This window comes from Balaenoptera physalus (genome assembly GCF_965194825.1).
Source record: "Balaenoptera physalus genome assembly, chromosome: 7".
NCBI classification, from domain to species: Eukaryota; Metazoa; Chordata; class Mammalia; order Artiodactyla; family Balaenopteridae; genus Balaenoptera; species Balaenoptera physalus.
Genome location: NC_138886.1, coordinates 6,108,343 through 6,133,137, shown reverse-complemented (window position 1 = coordinate 6,133,137; position 24,795 = coordinate 6,108,343). Strand labels below are relative to the sequence as shown.

At 47.2% G+C, this 24,795-nt stretch overlaps 1 protein-coding gene across 1 annotated transcript in view; it reads left to right on the top strand.

Moving 5' to 3' along the window:
* NCS1 (neuronal calcium sensor 1) overlaps positions 1-18,568 on the top strand; it is a 58,380-nt gene extending 39,812 nt beyond the window's left edge. Inside the window, exons 5-8 of the mRNA XM_082468260.1 lie at positions 684-772; positions 1,133-1,210; positions 3,740-3,857; positions 17,535-18,568. Coding sequence (XP_082324386.1) covers positions 684-772; positions 1,133-1,210; positions 3,740-3,838 — 266 coding nt within the window. The 3' untranslated portion in view covers positions 3,839-3,857; positions 17,535-18,568. The remainder of the gene's footprint in view (positions 1-683; positions 773-1,132; positions 1,211-3,739; positions 3,858-17,534) is intronic.
* The last annotated feature ends 6,227 nt before the right edge of the window (positions 18,569-24,795 follow it).

The following is a 24,795-nucleotide window of genomic DNA, read 5'->3' as shown; positions in this document are numbered from 1 at the left end:
TGAAGGTGCCAGGGAGGAAGGAGGGAAGAGGGTTCCAGGCAGGGGAACAGCATGTGCGAGGCCCTGAGGGGGAATGAGAGAAGGATTCAGAGGGGAGAGTGTGCAGGATCGTGCTGCTGTGAGAGGGAATCTGGAGAGAAGATGAAAACAGCTGGGCCAGAACTCACTTCCCACTGAGACACTTTCACTGCTTTGCATCGGCACCGAGAAAATGCGGCAGTTTCTTTTTCTTTCTCTTTTTAGGAATAAAAGAGGATTTTATTTATACAGAAGCTCCTCCCCTCCTCCCCAGGCATATTATTTTATTTTCTAAGTTGATCCCAGCAGGATACAGTGTAATTGTGGAAAGGAAGTGGGCTGAAAGGAGGCAGAGGCCGGGGCATGGGGAAGGAGAGGGGGGCCTTTAGGGCTCCTCCTGGGGTCCCCTCCCTCCCTCAGCTCCAGCTCCAGCCTCAGCTCTCGCAGACCCAGTGCCCCCTCCTTTTTATACTTAGGTTTTTATTTAATAACCCTAGTTGAAACGGCGCATGTGTTCCTGTCGTGCGTGCGCATGCGCGTGTCCCGTCTGTTTTGATGTAAATATTCATTGATTGGATGAGTAATGGGGCTGTGGTACAGGGGCGGGAACCAGCACCCCCTGCCCCGGGCCGGGGGGTCACTCTGCCCTGGCTGGTTGACCGCAGGGGCCTTCAAGCTCTACGACTTGGATAACGATGGCTACATCACCAGGAACGAGATGCTGGATATAGTGGACGCCATTTACCAGATGGTGGTGAGAGGCCCGGGTCCTATGGGGTAGGGGGAGGCAGTAGGGGCATCAAATTTAGTGATTGGGTCTGTCCCAGAGGAAGCACCCCTGTAGGACTGCTCTCCCGACCGGGGCAAGCGTTGGCCAGGCGAGGGTCACTGCCTGGGGCCGCTCAGCACATCTGCAGCTGGGGTGGCAGATGGGGGCTGGGGTGGGTGGGAGGTTCCAGAGCAGAATTACAGATGGCGGGGGACATTGCGGGGAGTGGGAGGCAGAGGCAGTCCTCATCTGGAACCCCCCCAGGTCTGGGGAGCATATTTTTGGGAAAAGGGCCGAAAGCCCAGAGTGCCAGGAGCCAGCCCCCACCTTGTCTGTCCCTGGCAGGGGAACACCGTGGAACTCCCCGAGGAGGAGAACACCCCCGAGAAGAGGGTGGACCGAATCTTCGCCATGATGGACAAGGTGAGACCCCTCCCCGTAGGCGCCACTGACCACCTAGGGGCCTGGCTCGAGGCAGGCAACACACCTGGTGTGACGTCCACTGGTCCGGTTGGCAGCCGTCTGCTTCAGACATCCAGGGTTTTAAGTAAATTTGTCCAACACTTTCTCTTTGATCAACTAAGATTATTTATTTTTTAAAATTAATTAATTAATTAATTAATCTATTTTTGGCTGCGTTGGGTCTTTGTTGCTGCGCACGGGCTTTTCTCTAGTTGTGGCGAGAGCGGGGGCTGCTCTTCATTGTGGTGCATGGGCTTCTCATTGCGGGGGCTTCTCTTGTTGTGGAGCACAGGATCTAGGCACGTGGGCTTCAGCAGTTGTGGCTCGTGGGCTCTAGAGTACAGGCTCAGTCGTTGTGGCGCATGGGCTTGGTTGCTCTGCGGCATGTGGGATCTTCCCAGACCAGGGATCGAACCCATGTCCCCTGCATTGGCAGGCGGATTCTTAACCACTGCGCCACCAGGGAAGTCCCAAGATTCTTAACCTTTTAAATTTTTTACCATGGACAATAAATTTGGGCATTCTGGAGAAGTTGTCTGTGGACTTCTCAGAGTAATGGTTTTAAGTGCATGAGATAAAATCCACAGGACTAAGAAGGAAGCTATTTTGGAATGCAGCTATCAAAATTTTTTTTAAAAGAATTTGTGATGTGGTATATGAGCTTCTTTATGAACACATCGGATGATGAGATATAGTGGTTTAAGCGCCCCACAATTTCGAATCGATGATATGTGCAGGTGATGCCTACAGCAACCGTGGAGTGTTATAAAAATGCCTCAATCCCCACAGTTGACAAAGTCACAGGTACTGCTGGTTCTGTGGGAGATCGTTACCTAGATTCATTATGGAAGAAAGAGCTAAATTTCAGTTATAAGTTAGCGAAAAGAAAGACCTCATTTTTTCCCATTTTAGTTCACAGGCCTGCTGAATTCTATCCTCAGACCCCAGATTAAGAAACCCTTCTTTATACCAAACTTTGTTTTAAACTGGAAATAACTTTGTTTTAAACTGGAATTTGACATCAAGATGGTAAGGAAACCCAGTATTGCTTGCCTTCAATAAAAGAATTCAAATGAACAGTGACCTTGGGCTCATTATTACATTCTGGCTAGATACAGGTGCCTGCCCTGAAAGCTTTGAGCCTGAGGCCTTACTTCCTTAATTTAAAAAAGTGAGATCACATGTCAGAGAGGTAGTAAAGACACAGAGGCTCAGACCACGCTGGGCTCCTGATAATAATCAGAAGATGTGTCCGTAGAGTGCGGCAGAGAATACTAGCTTCTCGCAGGGTGGTTCAATGTTATTTAACACCAAGGTGTTAAATCCCCCCCACCCCCAATTCAGACCTCCCTTATTTTGGGAAGCAAAGTCCACGCTGTAGTCAGACTGGGTGTAAACCTGGCTTCCCCAGTTAGCCTCCAGGGGGCCCTGGATAGGTGACTGAGCCTCGGCATCCTCACTGGTGAAATGGTGATAAGAGCAGCCCCTCTTTGGCTAAACAGTACGCTGCTAAATAACCAAGAGATCACTGAAGAAATCAAAGAGGGAATCAAAAAATACCTAGAGACCAATGACAATGAAAACACGACGACCCAAAACCTACGGGATGCAGCAAAAGCACTTCTAAGAGGGAAGTTTATAGCAATATAATCCTACCTCAAGAAACAAGAAAAATCTCAGATAAACAATCTAACCTTACACCTAAAGGAACCAGAGAAAGCAGAGCAGCCCCTCTTCTTAGAGCAGCTGTGGGGACCCCATGAGACCAAGCGCACGCATAGCGTGCGCGGGGCCCACAGTAGACGACCCTCAAGGTCTGCCTGCGGAGCTTGTGGAAAGCTCGTCACGATCTCTCTCTCTGGGTGCAGGCTGTGGGTGGCTTCCAAGGCCTTTTTCTTTTGCTCTCACGGGTTTCCTTGCAAGATGCTCCAGGGAAAAGGATTCTGGCCCAAACCATTTCCTTCTGCAAGAGACCCACTAAAGCCCCTTTACGTGGGCTCCATCCAGCCTCCTCGTAGGTCTCCAGGGGGATGGCTTAAATGCCCTTCCAGGGGTGACCCCAGAGAAATGCATCAGGCTCTCAGCCCTGTGGGATTAACACCCTCTGTGGGGATGAACAGCAGTGAGGACGATACCTGGGGAGTTAGCGGGTGCTTCCAGTCTGCCGAACACGTCACACAGCTTGAGCTCAAGGAGTGCCCACCTCGGTGGCCTGAAGAAGCCGTTCAATTCTCTCCAGTCTCCAGATGAGGAAACAAGGGCCCAGAGAGGTGGGTCGTGTGCCCAAGGTCACCCAGCCAGGACATGTGCCCGCGTCTGTCCATGCCTGACCCCTCCCACCTAATGAGCTGCCTTGCCTCCCTCCTGACTTAACTGTGGAAGCAGCCCTGGGCTGGGCTTGGGGAGGGAGCGTCCAGGGCCCAGGGCAGAGGCCGCTGTCCTGGGAGGTTGGTTGTCCCCTCACCTTCACCCTCCTCTCTCTGCTTGCAGAATGCCGACGGGAAGCTGACGCTGCAGGAGTTCCAGGAAGGATCCAAGGCGGACCCGTCCATCGTGCAGGCGCTGTCCCTCTACGACGGGCTGGTATAGTCCAGGGCCCAGAGCTGAGGTGAGTGGAGGGGGACTTGGGGCCTGGGGTGGGGGCAAGGGGGCAAACCCAGCCTCAGGACACTTGGGGTTGGCAGATAAGTGCCTGAGTTTCCCGGGGGGGAGGAATCGGGGTCTGCCCAGTTGGAGCATAGCTAGTAGGGAAGGCCTAGGAGGCAGGGCCTTCACATCAGCCAGGGCTCCTCTATTTTTGTCATTTTTATATACCCAGATTCAGCCTGAGAGTTTACTTGAATAGAAGTTTCCCTGGGTTGAAAACACTTGGAAAATCCCAGCTCTCAGCCAGGGCCAGGGGCCTGGGAGAACAGGAGTTTCTCATCTTCTCTCCGTTGGGGTGGCTGAAGACCTGAGCTCCCACTCTCTTGATCAATAGCTCCAACGTGGTTTCTTTTTTTGCCCAGTCGGGATGCAGGATGATAGCCCACAGAGGCCTCTGCTGCTGGCAGAGAACTGACCCCCATGGTCCTGTCCAGCTGCAAACACTCTTTTTTTTTAATCATCTTTATTAGAGTATAATTGCTTTACAATGTTGTGTCAGTTTCTGCTGTATAACAAAGTGAATCAGCTATACATATACATTTATCCCCATATCCCCTCCCTCTTGCGTCTCCCTCCCACCTTCCCTATCCCACCCCTCTAGGTGGTCACAAAGCACCGAGCTGATCTCCCTGTGCTATGCGGCTGCTTCCCACTAGCTATCTGTTTTACGTTTGGTAGTGTATATATGTCCATGCCACTCTCTCACTTTGTCCCAGCTTACCCTTCCCCCTCCCCGTATCCTCAAGTCCATTCTGTAGTAGGTCTGCATCTTTATTCCCGTCTTGCCCCTAGGTTCTTCTGACCATTTTTTTTACAAACACTCTTGTATGTGTCTCCTGGTGGACGGATGATGCATTCTGTTGATATAGATCTAAGAGTAGAATTGCTGGGACACAGAATGTGTGTATGTTTAGCTTTAGTAGATACTTCCAGAAGTTTTCCAACATGGTTGTACCATCTCCTACCCCCACTTGTGGTGTATGAGAGCTCCCATTGCTCCACATCCTTGCCAACACTGGGTGTTCTCTGTCTTTTAAAATTTCAGCCGTTTGGGTGGGCGTGTCATGATAGCTTGTTGTAATCTTAATTTGCATCTCACTGATGAGCACAGAAGTTGGGCACCTTGTCGTATGTGCATCCTCCGTTTTACCATCACCTTTTGTGCAGTGCTGTCTTAGTTATCTGTTGCTGCACACTGCAGTACCGCAAAACAGCAGCTGAAAAGAACAAACATCAGGAATTTGGGTACAGCTTTGTTGGGTGCCTTTGGCTCAAGGTCTCTCATGAGGATGCAGCCAAGCTGTCAGGAGGGTGGCCAACCATCCCAGTTTGCCCAGGACTGTCCCGGATTTAGTGCTGAAAGTCCCATGTCCTGGGAAACCCCTCTGTATTAGCTGTTGGCCAGGACTGCGGTCTCATCTGAAGGCTTGGCCAAGGGTGACCCACTTCTAAGCTCACTCATTTGGTTTGCGGCCTCACCATGTGGCCCTCTGCACAGGGCTGCCTAACAACGTGGTGGCTGGCTTCCCCCAGGGTAAGCTTTCTGGGAGGGAGGGAGAGGGAGAACCCAAGATGAAAGCACAGTCTTTTTATAACTTGATCTTGAGAAGCAAGATCCCATCACTTCTTTTTTAAGAATGCCTTGGCTACTTTAGGCTCTTTCTATACAAATTTTAGAATCAACTTATAAATGTCTACACACACACACACACACACACACACACACGCAAACACACACACTGGGATTTTGATTGAGATTGAGTTGAGTCTACTGTTCAATTTGGGGGAGAATTTGCATCTTTATAATGTTGAGTCTTCCAATCCATGAAGATGGTATATCTCTCTCTGTGTTTAGGTCTTTAAATTTTTTTCCTCTATAACATTTTGCTGTTTTTAGCTAAAAGGTCTTTCACATCTTTTAGTAGATTTATTCCTAAGTATTTGATGTTTTTGATGGTGTTTTAAACAGTAATTTTAAAATTGTATTTTTCTGTTTGTTTCTGATTTATAGAAATTCAGTTGATTTTTGTTTATTGATCATATATCCATGGTCCTGCTAACTTCATTTATTAAATCTAGGAGTCTGCCTTAGATTCTTTTGGATTGTCTACATTCTATTTCTTCCTTTCCTATCCCTCTGCCTTTTGTTCCTTTTGCCTGCTTCCTCACACTGGTTGGGCCCTCCAGTCACATAGGAGTAGTGACGGTGAACATTCTTGTCTCATTCTCAGTCTTGGGGGAAAGCTTTCAATATTCACCATTAGTTACGATGCTTGTTATAGGTCCTTTGTAGATTTAGAAAGTTTCCTTCTTTTCTATTTTGATAGGAGTTACTTGTTTTTTTAAAAAAATCATGAGTGGTATTGAACTTTATCAAAATTTTCTGCATTTATCAAGATGCTCATATGACTTTTCTCTCTTTTTTGTTGTCAATATGATGAATTACACTGATTGATTTTGTGTGTGTGTGTGCGTGTGCGTGTGTGTGAATACATTTTATGGATCATCCGTGGATTCCTGTCCACTTAAATACACTACCTTTTTTTTTTCTACTCTTTTTCAAATTATTTTCCCATTTAGGTTGTTACATAATATTGAGCAGAGTTCCTTGTGCTATACAGTAGGTCCTTGTTGCTTATCCATTTTTAAAAAAATTTTTTTAATAGATCTTTATTGCAGTATAATTGCTTCACAATACTGTGTTAGTTTCTATTGCACAACAAAGCGAATCAGCCATATGCATACACATGTCCCCATATCCCCTCTCTCTTGAGCCTCCCTCTCATCCTCCCTATCCCACCCGTCTAGGTCATCGCAAAGCACCGAGCCGATCTCCCTGTGCTATGCTGCTGCTTCCCACCAGCCAACTATTTTACATTCCATAGTGTATATATGTCGATGGTAACCTCACTTCACCCCAGCTTCGCCCTCCAATCCCATGTCCTCAAGTCCATTTTCTATGTCTACCTCTTTATTCCTGCCCTGCAACTAGGTTCATCAGTACCATTTTTTTTTTTTTTTTTTTTTACATTTCATATAAATGTGTTAGCATACGGTATTTGTTTTTCTCCTTCTGACTTACTTCACTCTGTACGACAGACTCTAGGTCCATCCACCTCACTACAAATAACTCAATTTCATTTCTTTTTATGACTGAGTAATATTCCATTGTATATATGTGCCACATCTTCTTATCCATTCATCTGTCAGCGGACATTCAGGTTGGTTCCATGTCCTGGCTATTGTAAATAGTGCTGCAATGAACATTGTGGTACATGTCTCTTTTTGAATTATGGTTTTCTCAGGGTATATGCCCAGTAGTGGGATTGCTGGGTCATATGGTAGTTCTATTTTTAGTTTTTTAAGGAACCTCCATACTGTTTTCCATAGTGGTTGTATCAGTTTACATTCCCACCAACAGTGCAGGAGGGTTCCCTTTCACCACACCCTTTCCAGCATTTATTTGTTTCTAGATATTTTGAAAATGGCCATTCTGACCAGCGTGAGGTGATACCTCATTGTAGTTTTGATTTGCATTTATCTAATAATTAGTGATGTTGAGCATCTTTTCATGTGCCTCTTGGCCATCTGTATGTCTTCCTTGGTGAAATGTCTATTTAGGTCTTCTGCCCATTTTTTAACTGGATTGTTTGTTTTTTGATATTGAGCTCCATGAGCTGTTTGTATATTTTGGAGATTAATCCTTTGTGTGTTGTTTCATTTGCAAATATTTTCTCCCATTCTGAGGGTTGTCTTTTCGTCTTGTTTATGGTTTCCTTTGCTGTGCAAAAGCTTTTAAGTTTAATTAAGTCCCATTTGTTTATTTTTGTTTTTATTTCCGTTACTCTAGGAGGTGGGTCAAAAAAGATCTTGCTGTGGTTCATGTCAGTGTTTTTTCCTATGTTTTCCTCTAAGAGTTTTATAGTGTCTGGTCTTACATTTAAGTCTTTAATACATTTGGAGTTTATTTTTGTGTACGATGTTAGGTAGTGTTCTAATTTCATTCTTTTACATGTAGCTGTCCAGTTTTCCCAGCACCACTTATTGAAGAGGCTGCCTTTTTCCCACTGAATGTTCTTGCCTCCTTTGTCGTAAATTAGGTGCCCATATGTGCGGGGCGTATCTCTGGGCATTCTATCTTGTACCATTGATCTATGTTTCTGTTTTTGTACCAGTACCATACTGTCTTGATTACTGTAGCTTTGTGGTATAGTTTGAAGTCAGGGAGCCTGATTCCTCCAACTCCATTTTTCTTTCTCAAGATTGCTTTGGCTATTTGGGGTCTTTTGTGTTTCCATACAAATTGTAAAATTTTTTGTTCTAATTCTGTGAAGAATGCCATTGGTAGTTTGATAGGGATTGCATTGAATCTGTAGATTGCTTTGGGTAGTGAAGTCATTTTCACAATATTGATTCTTCCAATCCAAGAACATGGTGTATTTCTCCATCTGTTTATGTCATCTTTGATTTCTTTCATCAGTGTTTTGTAGTTTTCTGAGTACAAGTCTTTCACCTCCTTAGGCAGGTTTATTCCTAGGTATTTTATTCTTTTTGTTGCAGTGGTAAATGGGAGTGTTTCCTTAATCTCTCTTTCTGATTTTTCGTTGTTGGTGTATAGGAATGCCAGAGATTTCTGTGCATTAATTTTGTATCCTGCGACCTTACCAAATTCATTGATTAGTTCTAGTAGTTTTCTGGTGGCATCTTTAGGGTTTCTATGTATAGTATCATGTCATTGGCAAACAGTGACAGTTTTACTTCTTCTTTTCCAACTTGTATTCCTTTTATTTCTTTTTCTTCTCTGATTGCTGTGGCTAGGACTTCCAAAACTATGTTGAATAAGAGTGGCAAGAGTGGACATCCTTGTCTTGTTCCTGATCTTAGTGGGTATACTTTCAGTTTTTCACCATTGAGTATGATGCTTGCTGTGGGTTTGTCATATATGGCCTTTATTGTGTTGAGGTAGGTTCCCTCTATTCCCATTTTCTGGAGAATTTTTATAAATCGGTGTTGAATTTTGTTAAAAGCTTTTTCTGCATCTGTTGAGATGATCATATGGTTTTTATTCCTTAATTTGTTAATGCGGTGTATCACGTTGATTGATTTACATATATTGAAGAATCCTTGCATCCTGGGATAAATCCCACTTGATCATGGTGTATGATCCTTTTAATGTGTTGTTGGATTCTGTTTGCTAGTATTTTGTTCAGGAATTTTGCATCTAGGTTCATCAGTGATATTGGTCTATAATTTTCTTTTTCTGTGATATCTTTTTCTGGTTTTAGTATCAGGGTGATGGTGGCTTCATAGAATGAATTTGGGAGTGTTTCTCCCTCTGCAATTTTTTGGAAGAGTTTTAGAAGGATCAGTGTTAGCTCTTCTCTAAATGTTTGATAGAATTCACCTGTGAAGCCGTCTGGTCTTGGACTTTTGTTTGTTGGAAGATTTTTAATTACGGTTTCAATTTCATTACTTGTGATAGTTTATATTTTCTAATTCTTCCTGGTTCAGTGTTGGAAAGTTGTACCTTTCCAAGAATTTGTCCATTTCTTCGTGGTTGTCCATTTTATTGGCATATAGTTGTTTGTAGTAGTCTCTTATAATCCTTTGTATTTCTGCAGTGTCAGTTGTGATTTCTCCTTTTTCATTTCTAATTTTATTGATTTGCATCTTCTCCCTTTTTTTCTTGATGAGTCTGGCTAAGGGTTTATCAATTTTTTTTTTTTTTTGGCTGCATTGAGTCTTCATAGATGTGTGTGGGCTTTCTCTAGTTGCGGCGAGCGGGGGCTGCTCTTTGTTGCGGTATGCGGGCTTCTCATTGCGGTGGCTTCTCTTGTTGTGGAGCACGGGCTCTAGGCACACAGGCTTCAGTAGTTATGCCTTGCTGGCTTCTGTAGTTGTGGCTCATGGGCTCTAGAGTGCAGGCTCAGTAGTTGTGGCACACGGGCTTAGTTGTTCCACGGCATGTGGGATCTTCCCAGACCAGGGCTCGAACCCCTGTCCCCTACATTGGCAGGCAGATTCTTAACCAGTGTGCCACCAGGGAAGCCCCTCCAGCTTTCTTTTGATTTCCATTTGCATGGAATATCTTTTTCCATCCCTTCACTTTCAGTCTGTATGTGTCCCTAGGTCTGAAGTGGGTCTCTTGTAGACAGCATATATATGGGTCTTGTTTTTGTATCCATTCAGCCAGTCTGTGTCTTTTGGTTATGGCATTTAATCCATTTACATTCAAGGTTATTATTGATATGTATGTTCCTATTACCATTTTCTTAATTGTTTTGGGTTTGTTTTTGTGGGTCTTTTTCTTCTCTGTGTTTCCCGCTTAGAGAAGTTTCTTTAGCATTTGTTGTAAACCTGGTTTGGTGGTGCTGAATTCTCTTAGCTTTTGCTTGTCTGAAAAGCTTTTGACTTCTCCACCGAATCTGAATGAGATCCTTGCTGGGTAGAGTAATCTTGGTTGCAGGTTTTTATCTTTCATCACTTTAAGTATATCCTGACACTCCCTTCTGGCCTGCAGAGTTTCTGCTGAAAAATCAGCTGGTAACCTTATGGGGATTCCTTTGTATGTTATTTTTTGTTTTTCCCTTGCTGCTTTTAATAATTTTTCTTTGAATTTAATTTTTGTTAGTTTGATTAATATGTGTCTTGGTGTGTTTTTCCTAGGTTTTATCCTGTATGGGACTCTCTGTGCTTCCTGGACTTGGGTGACTGTTTCCTTTCCCATCTTAGGGAATTTTTCAACTATAATCTCTTCAAATATTTTCTCAGACCCTTTCTTTTTCTCTTCTTCTTCTGGGACCCCTATAATTCGAATGTTGGTGCATTTAGTGTTGTCCCAGAGGTCTCTGAGATTGTCTTCAATTCTTTTCATTCTTTTTTCTTTATTCTGCTCCTCAGCAGTTATTTCCACCATTTTGTCTTCCAGCTCACTTATTCGTTCCTCTGCCTCAGTTATTCTGTAATTGATTCCTTCTAGTGTAGTTTTCATTTCAGTTATTGTGTTGTTCATCTCTGTTTGTTTGTTCTTTAGTTCTTATAGTTCTTTGTTAAACATTTCTTGTATTTTCTCAATCTGTGCCTCCATTCTATTTCCGAGATTCTGGATCATCTTTACTATCATTACTCTGAATTCTTTTTCAGGTAGATTGCCTATTTCCTCTTCATTTATTTGGTCTTGTAGATTTTTACCTTGCTCCTCCATCTGTGACGTATTTTTTTGCCATCTCATTTTTTTTGTTTTTTTTTTGAGTGGGATTGTGTTCCTGTCTTACTGGTTGTTTGGCCTGAGGCTTTTAACACTGGGGTTTGTAGGCTATTGGGTAGAGCTGGGTCTTGGTGCTGAGATGAGGAACTCCGTGAGACCTCACTCCGATGAATAGTCCCTGGGGTCTGAGGTTCTCTGTTAGTCTAGTGGTTCGGACTTGGAGCTCCCACCGCAGGAGCTTCAGCCGACCCGGGCTTGTGAACCAAGGTCCTGCAAGCTGCCTGGGGTGGCAAAAATAACACCACAACAATAACAAAGTAAAAAATAAAATTAGACTAGGAAACTAACAGATATGTTAGGAAGAATATGAAAATAAAAATATAGATGGATCAACAACTGGAAAGTACATCAGTACCAGAATAGTAAGAAAGAGGAGGAGGGAAAAGAAAAAAAAAAAAGAAAAAGGGGGGGAAGGCCTTAGCTGTGGAGGGCGGGACCTAAGCAAGGGCGAGGTTTGGGTGGTGGGTGGGGCCAATGCTCAGGATCTGGAAAAGGCCCTGGGGGCTGTAGGGGGGTGGAACTTAGGCTCAAGGAGCAGAAGGGGCCCAGGCGTGCCCCCCACCCCTGGTCTCAGAGGGCAGGGGACCTCACCTGGGAGCCCAGCAGGCTTCCTGGGCTCGAGTGGGTGGGGCAGTCACCCTCCGCTCCTCTCCCTCTCCTCCCGGAAGGCCCCTCCCACGTGCCTCTCCTATTCTCCCCCTGGCCTCCTTCCTATGCCCCCAAGGACCCACGTGGCCTGGAGGGGGCCTTGGAGGGCAGGGGACTGGCCTGGGAGCTCAGCAGGCTCCCCAGCCTGAGTGGGCGGGGCAATCGCCCTCTGCTCCTCTCCAGCTCCTCCTGGATGGCTCCTCCCGCCTGCCTCTCTTGATCTCCCCAGCCTCCCTCCTATGCCTATTTCATTCTTTTTAAAGGCTGAGTAATATTCCATTGTATATATGTACCACATCTTCTTTACCCATTCTCTGTCGACGGACATTTAGGTTGTTTCCATGTCTTGGCTATCGTAAACAAAAGTGCAATGAACACTGGGGTGCATGTTCCTTTCGAACCATGTTTTTCTCTGGATATATGCTCAGGAATGGGATCGCAGGATCATATGGCAGCTCTACTTTTAGTTTTTAAAGGAACCTTCATACTGTTCTCCATAGTGGCTGCACCAATTTACATTCCCACCAACAGTGTAGGAGGGTTCTCTTCTCTTCACACCCTCTCCAGCATTTACTGTTTGTGGATTTTTTTTTTTTTTTTTTTTTTTAGGCTGCGTTGGGTCTTCATTGCAGTGCGTGGGCTTCTCATTGCAGTGGCTTTTTTCGCTGTGGAGCACGGGCTCTAGGCGCACGGCTTCAGTAGTTGTGGCACGTGGGCTCAATAGTTGTGGCTCATGGGCTCTAGAGCGCAGGCTCAGTAGTTGTGGCACACGGGCTTAGTTGCTCTGCGGCATGTGGGATCTTCCCGGATCAGGGATCGAACCCGTGTCCCCTGCACTGGCAGGCAGATTCTCAACCACTGCGCCACCAGGGAAGCCCCTGTTTGTGGATTTTTTGATGATAGCCATTCTGACTTACACCGATTGACTTTTGAATGCTAAGCCACCCATGATGTGCTTTTCTGTATCATCAGATTTGATTTGCTGATATTTTGTTTAGGAAGCCTGTTTTGAAGCTTCTAATATTTTTGCACAAGACATCCGTTTTCATTGAAGAGACGTTAGAAAATATGTTTAAAAAGAAAACCTCCATAAAAAAGTTTATTGAAAAAAACCCTTCATATATAACCCAGAAATAACCACTGTGAACATTTTGTGTCCAGAATGATTCAGAAAGAATTGAACACTTAACAAAAACTTAATACTCAGTAACTAGGTCACATAGGAACATATAATCAAACCAATTTATAAAGGAACTGTGACAGTTATTTCTATAATCTTAAAAATGTTCAGTATGCAGCTCTGGGTCCCACAGTGCATACTGATCTGTTGTCTGATTTTTCAGAGTCCCCCTTTTGTGAATTACCTCCAGTGGCCTCATTGGCAACTATCATATAACAGCTGCTTTATTTCCTCCAGGCCGTGGAAAAATGGTGCAAACATAAGTTCTTGCTGTATCCCCCCAAGGAAAAGTTGTACGGTGTAATTAATTTCTTTAAAGTGTGTGATTCTTTTTGAACTACCCTATTTGTTTTTGTCTTACAGTTTTCTATGAATATATGTGTATATATATTTCCTCAACAACGAGTTCATAACCATATGCTGTTGGCTGTGTGTTTTGTTTTTTTTTTAAAGGAACAACTTGTAGGAAGCATTTATTTTTTCTTTTGGAGACTTGGAGAAAAGAGATTTTTAATGTGTTTTACCCAACTTGGCTTCACATCCTGTTGTGTGAAGGATGGCTACACTGGCGTTCTTTTTTTTTTTAACATCTTTATTGGAGTATAATTGCTTTACAATGGTGTGTTAGTTTCTGCTCTATAACAAAGTGAATCAGTTATACATATACATATGTTCCCACATCTCTTCCCTCTTGCATCTCCCTCCCTCCCACCCTCCCCATCCCACCCCTCCAGGTGGTCACAAAGCACCGAGCTGATCTCCCTGTGCTATGCGATTGCTTCCCACTAGCTATCTATTTTATGTTTGGTAGTGTATATATGTCCATGCCACTCTCTAACTTTGTCCCAGCTTACCCTTACCCCTCCCCATATCCTCAAGTCCATTCTCTAGTAGGTCTGTGTCTTTATTCCTGTCTTGCCACTAGGTTCTTCATGACCTTTTTTTTTTTTTCCCTTAGATTCCATATATATGTGTTAGCATACTGTATTTGCTTTTCTCTTTCTGACTTACTTCACTCTGTATGACAGACTCTAACTCCATCCATCTCATTACAAATAACTCAGTTTCGTTTCTTTTTATGGCTGAGTAATATTCCATTGTATATATGTGCCACATCTTCTTTATCCATTCATCCGATGATGGACACTTAGGTTGCTTCCATGTCCTGGCTATTGTAAATAGAGCTGCAATGAACATTTTGGTACATGACTCTTTTTGAATTATGGTTTTCTCTACACTGGCTTTTCTTAACACAATTTATGTAGACATATATCTTACCCTCACCAGCAACATGTTGGCCAACACGATGTAACTTTATTTCCATGACAAGTTTTTCAGGGTGACAAGATCCACTTTTCTATAGCGCTTCCCGAAAATTGCCATACCATTTTTCTCAGGCCTTCCTAGATCCTGCCTGATAGTAATTATATCCAATTTGTGTTCCATTGTTTTTGTGATTTATTTGCCTTCTCAGATTCCTGATGGATCATAATTCTTAGATAAATTACCGTTATATAATTCACTGAATTATTCAGGAACTGAGATCATGCATATTTTTTGCGTCACTAAATGTTGCTCGAGATCATCATTTTTAATAGCTGCATAGTATTCCGTTTATGTCTGGACCACACTTTAACCAGTCTTATGGTGTGGGGCACTTAGGTTGTTGGAAATTTGAGAGTGGATTAAAGCAATTTTTATTATGGGAACATTCTCATGCAATAGTAGAGAGAATATGTAACTCCGTGTACCCATCTCCCAGCTTCAGAATCACTGATTCACAGCAATCTTGTACCATCTATACCCTCCCCCACACACCCCCGACACTGGGTTGTTTTGAAGCAAATTCAAGACATCGTATCATTTCATACATAAATATTTCAAAATGTATTTCTAAAAGATAACGATTCTTTAAAACAAATCCATAATACCCAAAAAAATCAATAATTCCTTAATATGCTCTCATCAGCACTTATATTCCACTTTCCTGTTGTCTCACAATTTTTTTCACTTTGTTTATTGGAATCTGAATAAAGTCCATAGATAGCAACTGGTTGATAGGTCTACGTTTATTTTAGTCTCTTAAGTTATCCCCCTTCCCTTTTCCTTCTTGCTATTTGCTGAGCAGAGCATTCTGTACAGTGCCCCATGGTGCTGTTAACAGGCTCTCCTCTTTGTTACTCTTCCTGGAAATGGCAGTTAGATCTGCAGGCTGGCTTGGCATTGGGTTTGGTCCACTTTGGGCGAGAACACCTCATGAGTGGGGTTGTGTGTGTCTGGCAGGTGCACATGACCTCGGTGACATCAGCAGCTGTTGCTGATCGCCACCTCTGTCCATTCATTCATTACATGGTGCAAAATGGTGACGTCCTAAAGTTGTCTTTCCTTCTTCGTCATTGGCTAGATTACTTTGACAAAGGGAAACTTCCCCTCATCCACTCGTTGGTTACCCCGAGGCTTGGTTTTCATAGGGAAGGCATGATGGATACTTGATTCTTTATCAGTTTTCAAAACAAGTTGGATTTCTAAAATCCTTAGAGGTGACCAATGAAGTTTTTAAAAAATATATGTGTAACTATGAATTTAGGGATTTAAATGCATTTGGTGAGTTTCATCATGTTTGCAGTTCTTTTTTTTACATTTTTTTTGGCCACACCGCACAGCTTATGGGATTTTAGTTCCCCAACCATGGATCGAATCCCAGGCCTTGGCAGTGAGAGCTTGGAGTCCTAACCACTGGACCGCCAGGGAATTCCCTTAACTAGCAGATACAATAATGCAAGTCACAGGGGTTCACAGATCACCACGGAAGGCAAAGCATGTGATTGGAGACCCAGCTGAACCTCCAGGGGCTGGCAGGGGACCTGGAAGGCTGAGAGGACCCAGGCCTCTCCCTTGGGTGCTCTGGCCTTTCTCTGGGTGGTTGCTCCATGCTCTCTCTCCCTCGGCACCTGCACCACAATGGCCCCCCCAGTTCTGGTCCTGCAGGGCCTTCCTGCTCCCCCAGGGCCACCTCCACATAGCTTCGGATTGGCCCAGATAATGTTTTTAAGTCATCTCCCCAAATCAGGAAAATGACCCCTTTGGATCAGACACCTACACCTGTCCAGTGGGGAGTGGGGACGTGCAATTTAAACACAGGGCTGGAGCAGGTTATGGGAAGGATCTTTGGATGGCACAGACAGTAACAGACATAACTGTCCCCCAGGCTGCTGCTTTTTTAAAAAAATGTATTGAGGTGAAATTCACATAACATAAAATTAACTATCTTAAAGTGAACAATTCAGTGGCATTTAGTACATTCTAGAACCTTTGCCTCACTTCAAGATAAAACTCCATATCCCTTAAGCAGTGTCTCCCCCACCCCCACTCCTCACTGAGCCTCTGGCAACCATACTTTGCTTTCTGTCTCTATTCTGGATGTTTCATATAAATGGAATCATTTACTGTGTGACCTTTTATGTCTGGTTCTTTCACTTAGCATCATGTGGTCAAGTTTCATCTGTGTTGGGGCATGTACCAGTACTTCATCCGTTTGCATGGCTGAATAGTATTCCATTGTGTGGTTAGATCACATTTCTTTATCCATTCATCCATTGATGGACATCTGGGTCATTTCCACCTTTTGGCAATTGTGAATTATGGTGCTATGAACATTGGTGTCCGTGGATTTGAGTACCTATTTTCCAGTTTTTAGAGTACATCCCTGGGGTGCAATTGCTGGGTCATATAGTAACTATGTTTAATTTTTTGAGGAACTGCCAAACTTTTCCACAGTAGCTGTGTCATTTTATATTCCTACCAGCCATGGTCGAGGGTTCCAATTTCTTCACACCCTCACCAACACTTGTTAGTTTCAGGTTTTATCCTAGTGGGTGCGAAGTGGTGTCTCATTGTGGTTTTGATTTGTGTTTCCCTGATGACTAATTCTGTTGAGCATCTTTTCATGTGATTATTGGCCATTGCACACATTGTTCTTAATGGTTGCAAACTTTTTTATCCTGGGGTTCTGTCCTTATTTATCCAACCTGTCCCCTGATAGTGGACACTGAGTTTGCTTCCTTCCTTTTAATTTTGCTATTACAGATGATACTGTCATAAACTTTCTTTCTTTCTTTTTAACTTATTTTTTATTGAAGTATAGTTGATTTACAACGTCGTGTTAATTTCCGCTGTACAGCAAAGTGATTCAGATACATATTTCTTTTTATATACATTCTTTTTCATATTCTTTTCTATTATGGTTTATCCCAGGATATTGAATATAGTTCCCTGGGCTATACAGTAGGACCTTGTTGTTTATCCATTCTGTATGTAATAATTTGCATCTACTAACCCCAAACTCCCAGTCCATCCCTCCCCCACCCCCCATAAACATTTATTTCTTAAGGATAAATACTAAGCACCAAATGTGTGGATCGGAGGGCATGCACATTTTTAGGACTTGTGACATATAATGCCACCTGGTCCTCTAGTTGACTGTCGCCCGCTCTGTGTCCCTGGCAGCCAGCTCTGAACCTGCCCCGCCTCCCTGTGTCTTCCAGATGCCTGGGAACCACTCACCTCCTCCCGTGCCATGAGGCCCCCTCCGCCCCGACACCACCACCCTCCTGTGTCCACCCAGCCTTTCTCCGCATCCACGCCCCGCCGGGCTGCCCTGGAACTGTGAGGCCCGGCTCTCCTCCACCCGCCCCGCACCCACCCGCCGCCTGAAGCCACCGGCTCCAATTGCCACCAACTTCTGCTTGTCCAGAAAGCGACAGTACGGATGGGAAAAGGCTTCAGCCCTCTGCAAAACCAAGGACTCGGCTGCTTCGCAGGCGGCCTCTCGGTCCCTCCTGCGCTCCTGCGTGTGTGCTTTTGTTCTTTATTTCAAACAGACATTGAAAAAGAAAAAAAAAAAAAAAAAACTACCTTCTGTCCTAGAAGATTCAGACTGACAGATGGGGAGAAGGCCTCGGGGACGTCAAAGAACTCTGCCTCCTGCCTTGACCTTGTCAGCGGGAGAGGCCACGGAAGTCACGGCCTCGGCCACGGGGGGTCAGGGCGTGGGGGGGCTGCCTGCCCATCGTGATTTGGCGCCCCATCCTCGAGCAGCAAGACCACCTGCGCGGCTAGGATGATTAATTACAATGTTGATGATTTTTTTGTGATAACAGTATTGTGCTTTTTGTGGGGAAAGTGAGGTTTTTTTTTTTATATATACATATATAATTGATACCTTTTATTTATTGGTTGGTAACTGTTGCTGCTGCCTCGTGTGTCTGACGCTCCCAGGGATGCGGGGCCCACCGTTTACACGTGCACGCCCTCGCCCACCTTCCCAGGCGCTTGGGATGATGGTGGCCTGCAGCGGCCAAGAAGCCAAAAATCTTTTTTTTTTTTCAGATACTGTGCTCGATGTTTGGAGAGGGGAAAGGTGGGCTTCTTAAATGGCTAATGCACTGTTCCCTCCAGCTCGAATGCCTCCCTCCTGTATCTCTTTTCTCTGTTCCCAGTTCACACATCTCTCGGTCCTGTATCCTCCTCTGGGTCCATAACCTCTTTTCTGAGGACAAACAGGGGACATCTTCCGGTTTCTCAGTTCTTGCTTTGGTGTTCGCAGCGCCATGGAGAGTGGCGAGGCTTGTGCTGAGACTGGGAGCCCGGAAGGGGCGGGGGTGGACCGAGAACCTAAGGAGAGAAGGAGGAAGGAGTGAGCAGATGTAAAGTCTGTGTCTCCCTCCTTGGTGGGTTTTGAGAGTAGCCGCTCACCCTGCTTTCCTGCCTTCCTGCCTGCCTCGTCCAGCGGACCACAATATCTTTCTCTCTTTTAGCTGAAAGGCCAGAAGGGAGAGGCGGAGAGAGAAGGGCCACAGGCAATCCCATTCAGGTAGCTTCTTGGGCTGTGGCCCACATGTGCTCACAGGAAGCTTCTAGCTCTGCCTGCCACTGAGACAGGGCAGGCCCACAACTGTCACCAGGAAAGTCAGATGACCTTGGACCAGAAGGCAGGATCCTGAGGCTGGCTCTTGCTCCGTGATTGTGGGCCCCCCCCCTCTGTGGGCCCCAGCTCCCCCTGCTGCAGAGCCGGGAGGTCTGGGCTGGGGGATCCGAAGGCTTCCCTTCGTGCTGATGCTGTCTAATTCTAAGCTTGGGTTTCCTGCAGTTGGTGATTCTGCGGTCTGTGGCTAAGTTTACAGACCCCAGCAGACACGGGGACTGTCTGAGTCACTATTTGTCTCAGCACAGTCTTCAGGGACACAGCAGCCACTGGTCGTGGTGTGTGGGTTCGGATGACATACCCTGTCCCTCCCCGCAGAGCTTCCTGGTCCCTCCTGGACTCTTGAGCTATCTTTCAGGCCCAGAACTAGTCCTCACCCAGGGAAGGCTTCTGGGTGAGAAGCAGCCTCCCAGACCGTTTAGGGCCAGGCCGGAGTCGAGAGTCCCTGCTGCTTCTTTGCGAAGTCAGCAGCCTATCACCTCCTGACTTATCCCGGCCACCGGAGGGGAGGAGCTGACCCTCGGCCCCCACTTTAAATTGCCCTTGGCGTCCACTTTGCACTTTCCCAGGAGGCCAGAGCTTCTCCTGCTAACCCTAACTCTCACAGCAGACCCTCCGCCAGAGAGCGGCTCTGCCAGCGTGGGACTTGCGTGTCCGCTCCTGCAGGCTGGACCGCTTGGCCAGCCCCTGTCTCTCCCTCCTTGCATTTGCCAGCCCTCTGGCTGCCCTCTCCCTCCACTGGAAGCCCCCCAGATCCTGCGGGGATAGGAGCAGTAGTTCCATTTTCACGGGTGACTTTGAAGCTTGGGCTCTTTGAGGCCCCTGCGGTCACCTTCCTGCTCAGGCCACTGGCCTAGGAGGCCCAGTACTCACCACCAAATCCTGCAGTTCCTCAGCCTGGCTCTGACCTAGGATCCTAGGGCAGCAGGTGAACTTGGTGGCTTAGGGCTGGAGATGGGGAGAGCGGGGCCTTTCCGCAGGTGAAATGATTTCTCTGGCCTCCACCTGAGCCTCGATTTACCTCTCTGGTCCAGTGGGCAGGAGCTTTTGTGCAGCCTGTCCTGGAGCATCACGGGAAAGGGCTTGTGGCTAAGAATTATCCAAGGTTAAGCATGTGGGTCCCGCCAGCTGAGACATTGATTCCTAGGAGTCTAGGGAGATCTGTGTGCAAGGCTTTCCTCCCACCTCCTCACCGTTAGGCCTTTTGGTTTGGAGCTACGCGTGTGGCTTTTGACCTTAGCAGGCGGACCCATGCCCCAGGCACACCTTGGGTCCTTGCCCAGAGACAGTCCAGAGCTGCTGGAAGGGCCACGCTTCTTCCTGGCAGGGTGCTGGACACTGGCCATTTTTGCCCGAGGTTGCGGGCAGGGACAGTTCCGTCCCCTCCTCTCACCAGGCCTCTAGCTGCAGCACCTGCAGAGCCCTGAGCAGCCCATGGGCCTCTCTCCCCAGCACCGTTTCCCACCCGAGGCCCAGCCCCATCAACTGCTGCTCTCTGGGGCTTCCAGACCAGCCAGAAGCCAGGCTCTTAGCCTTCGCTCCCCAGCCCAGGAGCAGGGGCCAGCCTCGGGCAGTCCGTCTGCAGCAGCCCTGGCCTCTTCCTCATAGAATCCGCTCCCCACTCTGCGTTGATGGTACTTAGGAGAACGTCATGAGTTTCCAGTATTTAACCAGGCAACGTTTAGAATAACGTCAAGGCAGATGTGTGTCCTCCTCTGCCCCTGAAATGCTTTTCATTTTGACAGCCAACTTCCTAGATGAAAGATGCATCTGGGCTTTCGGGGACCCTGTCTCTTCTTTAGGGGGTTGGGGCGTGGGGTTCCTGGGCCCCCTGGGAAGAGGCAGCCTCTCCCTGGGGAAAGCCCCACTGCTCACCTAGCGGAAAGCTACCGGGTTCCCCGTGGTTTCAGCTTCTAAGGGATTGAGGGGAACGCGGGAGCGCCCCCTGGTGGCAATGATCAGTAAAGGCATTTGGGGGACCTGACCAGACAAATAGGTGATTTGAGAGGGAGGCCGCAGATGGGGAGGCGGGGGGGGTGGGGGGGGGGTGGGGGGGGTGGGCTATGATCTCACCCAGGCCCTGGGCTTCTAGCCCCATCTTATTGGCAGCATGTCTCCCAGACGCCCTTCTTCTAGGTCTACCCCAGAGATAGCAAGTGAATCAGCATAAGGGCACTGTAATGGGAAGCCTTGCCCCCTGACCTTTTTTAATATCTGCGGAATAAACCCAATGGTTGATTTTTGAATGAATAAAAGGCTTTTGTTGAATACACAGCTGGTCCCATCTTCTGTCTTGGCATCTAGGCCTCTCAGGCTTTGTCTGCTCCCCATGATTGGGACAAACGCAGAATCCCCTCCACCTCCACGCCCACTGCCCCCTGCCCAGGCTGTACATTTCTGTTTTCCATGTGTCTTTGCCTTGACCCATGGCCCCAGGGAGGGCCACAGGCTCCCAGTCTGACTCAGTGACCAGCATTCTCCGGGACTCTGGGCAAGTCACTTCTCACTGGGACTCAGTTTCTCCATCTGTCAGATGGGAGTGAGTCTCTGCTCAGCCCATGTCACAGGGCCACTGTGGGGAGCAGCCATGAGCGGAATCATCAGAGCCTTTGGCTGAGCTGAAAGGCCAGTGGGAGTCTGAATTGTCATGGTGCCCTCCCCCCCACCAGAGCCTGCAGCTTTGGAAAGGAATTTGGGCAACTCTTACCAAAAAAAAAAAAAAAAAAAAAAAAAGCAATGTTTCCTGGGTGGTGATTTTCTTTGTTTGCCTTCCCAATCCCTCTGAGCCTCTTTTGGGGTGTTGTCCTGTCTGAATCTGCTGGTGTGTGTCTCTGGGGGAGGGGCAGGCCCTGGGGTGGACAGGGGCCACGTAGCATGCCCAGGCCTCCTCTCGTGCTCTCGTTGTATGTCGTCCTTGTCACGCCAATTAAACACGCTTCCTGACTTGTCTTTGCCTTCCTTGTGTGGACCTGTTGCTTTGTCTGTTTCTTTTTTGTTTCATTTTAGGTTTCTTCTTCCTCCTGTGACACTCTTTCTCTTGCTTTGGGTGTTGTCTGCCCAGTTTCCCCAAGAGAAAGAATGTGCAGAGTGAGAGCCGTGGGTGTAATGATTAAACCAGAACATTTCCAGGAGTGTTTCTGGGAAGCCAAGAGTTCAGCAGAGTGAATCCCCACGCCACCCCACGTATCACTCCCAGCATTTCCATTCCTGCCTGTTTCATCTCTTGGGGTTCACTAAAGGTTTAATAATGTTTGAAAACATGGGCCTAGACTAGTGGTTCTCAGAACTGAGCATTGTAGAATCACCTGGGGACTTGTTAAAACCCAGACTGCCACCTCCAGAGTTTCTGATTAGCTAGGTTTGGGCCGGGGCCTAGGAATGTGCATTTCTAACAAGTTACCAGGCCTTGATGATGCTGCTGGTCTGGGACCACACTTTGGAAGGCCTGGGGAGCTGCTGACACTGAGGGACATCCAGCTGGGTTCTAATTTGTTGTTGTTGTTTTTTTTGCCACAGCACGTGGCTTGCAGGATCTTAGTTCCAGGGATCGAACCTGGGCCCTGGCAGTGAAAGAGCAGAGTCCTAACCACTGGACCGCCAGGGAATTCCCCAGCTGGGTTCTAAAGAGGAGTCCACCCGTCACTTGCTGGGGATTCAGGCTAATCATTCACCTGCACGTAACTGTTGCACCTGCCACGTGTCAGGCACTGAGGGCCCAGAGACTTGTCACTTACCGAGTGGAGGGGTGTTTCGGGAGGAGAGGTGGATAGGTGAGTAGCTCCGATGGGGGCTCTCAGAAAGGCACCGCATGGTTTGGCTGTTGGCGTGGCTGCACTCTGCCATGGTTCCCCTCGGCCTGGAATCTGGGATCTTGGAGGGACGTCCTCTTTCCGCTCTAGTTAAGTGACCAAATGTTTGCTCAACACGCATGGCGTGGGCCCCCCATGTGCCAGGTGTTTGGGGGAGGGGGGATCGGAGGACGTGACACTCTTTGCCTTCTGGAGCTCGCTGAGGAAACGTTAATTAGGAGAACAATAAAAGGCAATGTCACGTCAAGAGCGTTAACTGCTGGCTAGAAATATGTTACCGCTCTGGGCCAAGGGCCCTTGAAAGACACGTGTATGTGTAGGTTGATGAGATCAAGCAGCCAACATTAGAATGAGCCACCACCTGCAAAAACAGGTTGTGTTTCAGAGTTGGTTTTGTGAAAGGGAGTGTCAGACCGACGCCACCTGGGAGACAAAGCTGGAGGGCCCACTTCGGGGCTGAAGCAGCCACAGAGAAGGGGGTGCAAAGATGGCGCCTTCCATGGCCACGCCGGGCACCCAGCCTCATGCCTCGCTCTGGCAGGGTCTGGAGCAAAGACGCTAGAACTCCGCCAGACACAAGGGAGCAAATCAAAGGCAATGTGGGAAGGCAGTGTGGGACAGTGGTTACAGCTATAGGTTCTGGAATTAGACCTGGTTCTCAGCAGCCTCCACCGCTTGACATTGGGCATGAGTTGTAACTGACAGGGTTTTCTGGTAAAAACGTGGACTCCAGTTAGAGGCAGGTGATGACTCCACAGCCCTCCCCAACAACCTTACCACCAGATGGAAAGTTACAACTAAAGCAGGTCTTAGGTCGAATTCTGCCAAATGTCCAAATATTTACTAGGAAGCAAGTGCAAAGGTACAAAAGACTTGTCTGTCCAAGGAGTGGGGAGACCCAGGACCCCAGGGACCCCAGAGCACAGCCTCTGGCTGTGGGATCTCTTCCCAGTTGGTACAAAGACGCTGAGTTCCCGAGAATCTTTCTAGCTATCATTTATCTCCATCACCTCACGCTTCTCCTCTGAAAAATGATTTCTACCATCCTTTTGTAAATGAATCAACTCTGTGGTATAGGTTTTCATAACAATACATATTTAAAATGCTAATGTGACCCCTTCTGGAGAGCAGATTCCTGACCAGGGTATTTCAAATACTAAGGGAGGTGGGGACTGGAGGTAATTGACACGCACACAATCTCTAATTCCACGATTCCCCCGAAGCACTGAAAGTCAGTGCGTGCATGGCAGCACACCCTTTCTGGGAAGCCCAGGATCTGGCTCAAAGGGCTGATGTGAAGGTAGCTGGGGCAATGATTCCAGAGTATGGTGAGCTCTCAGTGGGTGTTAACTGTCACTGGAGGTGGCTCTGGTCTTTCCCAGGCAGTCTTGGGTGGTGTCTACAAGGACATGGTTCAGAGCCCCTGCTTCTGTGGGCGCGTGATGGGTCATAGTCTCTTGTTCTGGGTCAGGTTGCAGTCTGCACTGACCTCTCCCTGGCCCAGCCTACCTCGGGCAGCTTACCGTGGGATGAGGCCCTAGTGAAGGCACAGATCTAGCCACTTCCTTCCTATCTGGGCCTCCTGATTTACCAGGATGGCTCAGACTGGCTGCCGCTCTCTGGGTGTGTTAGCATGGGTGAACCCCCCAAGATGGGCCCATTTTTCCCCACTGCGAGCCTTCCACCCTGTCCCCCCTGCCCTCCCGAAACCCCAAACTCATGTCTGCATGATAGAAAGCATCTCCCTAAATCACACTCCCCAGTGCCCAGATCAGGGCATCACCAGGCATGGAGAGGAGAGAAGAGTGGCTGGTGGGATGGAGGGTGGGGAATGCAATGCAGACCCCTGCCCTGATGTGGCCGCCCCCTCCCTGCCACCTTCCTGGTGGGCCCCCTGCAGCCTGCCCTGCCACTGGGGCACATCCCACTGGGACAGTGCCTGCCTCACATCCAGGGACAGAAACGTTATATCCTCTGGTTCCCTGGGCTGGGGGAGCCTGGTCAGGGCAGTGG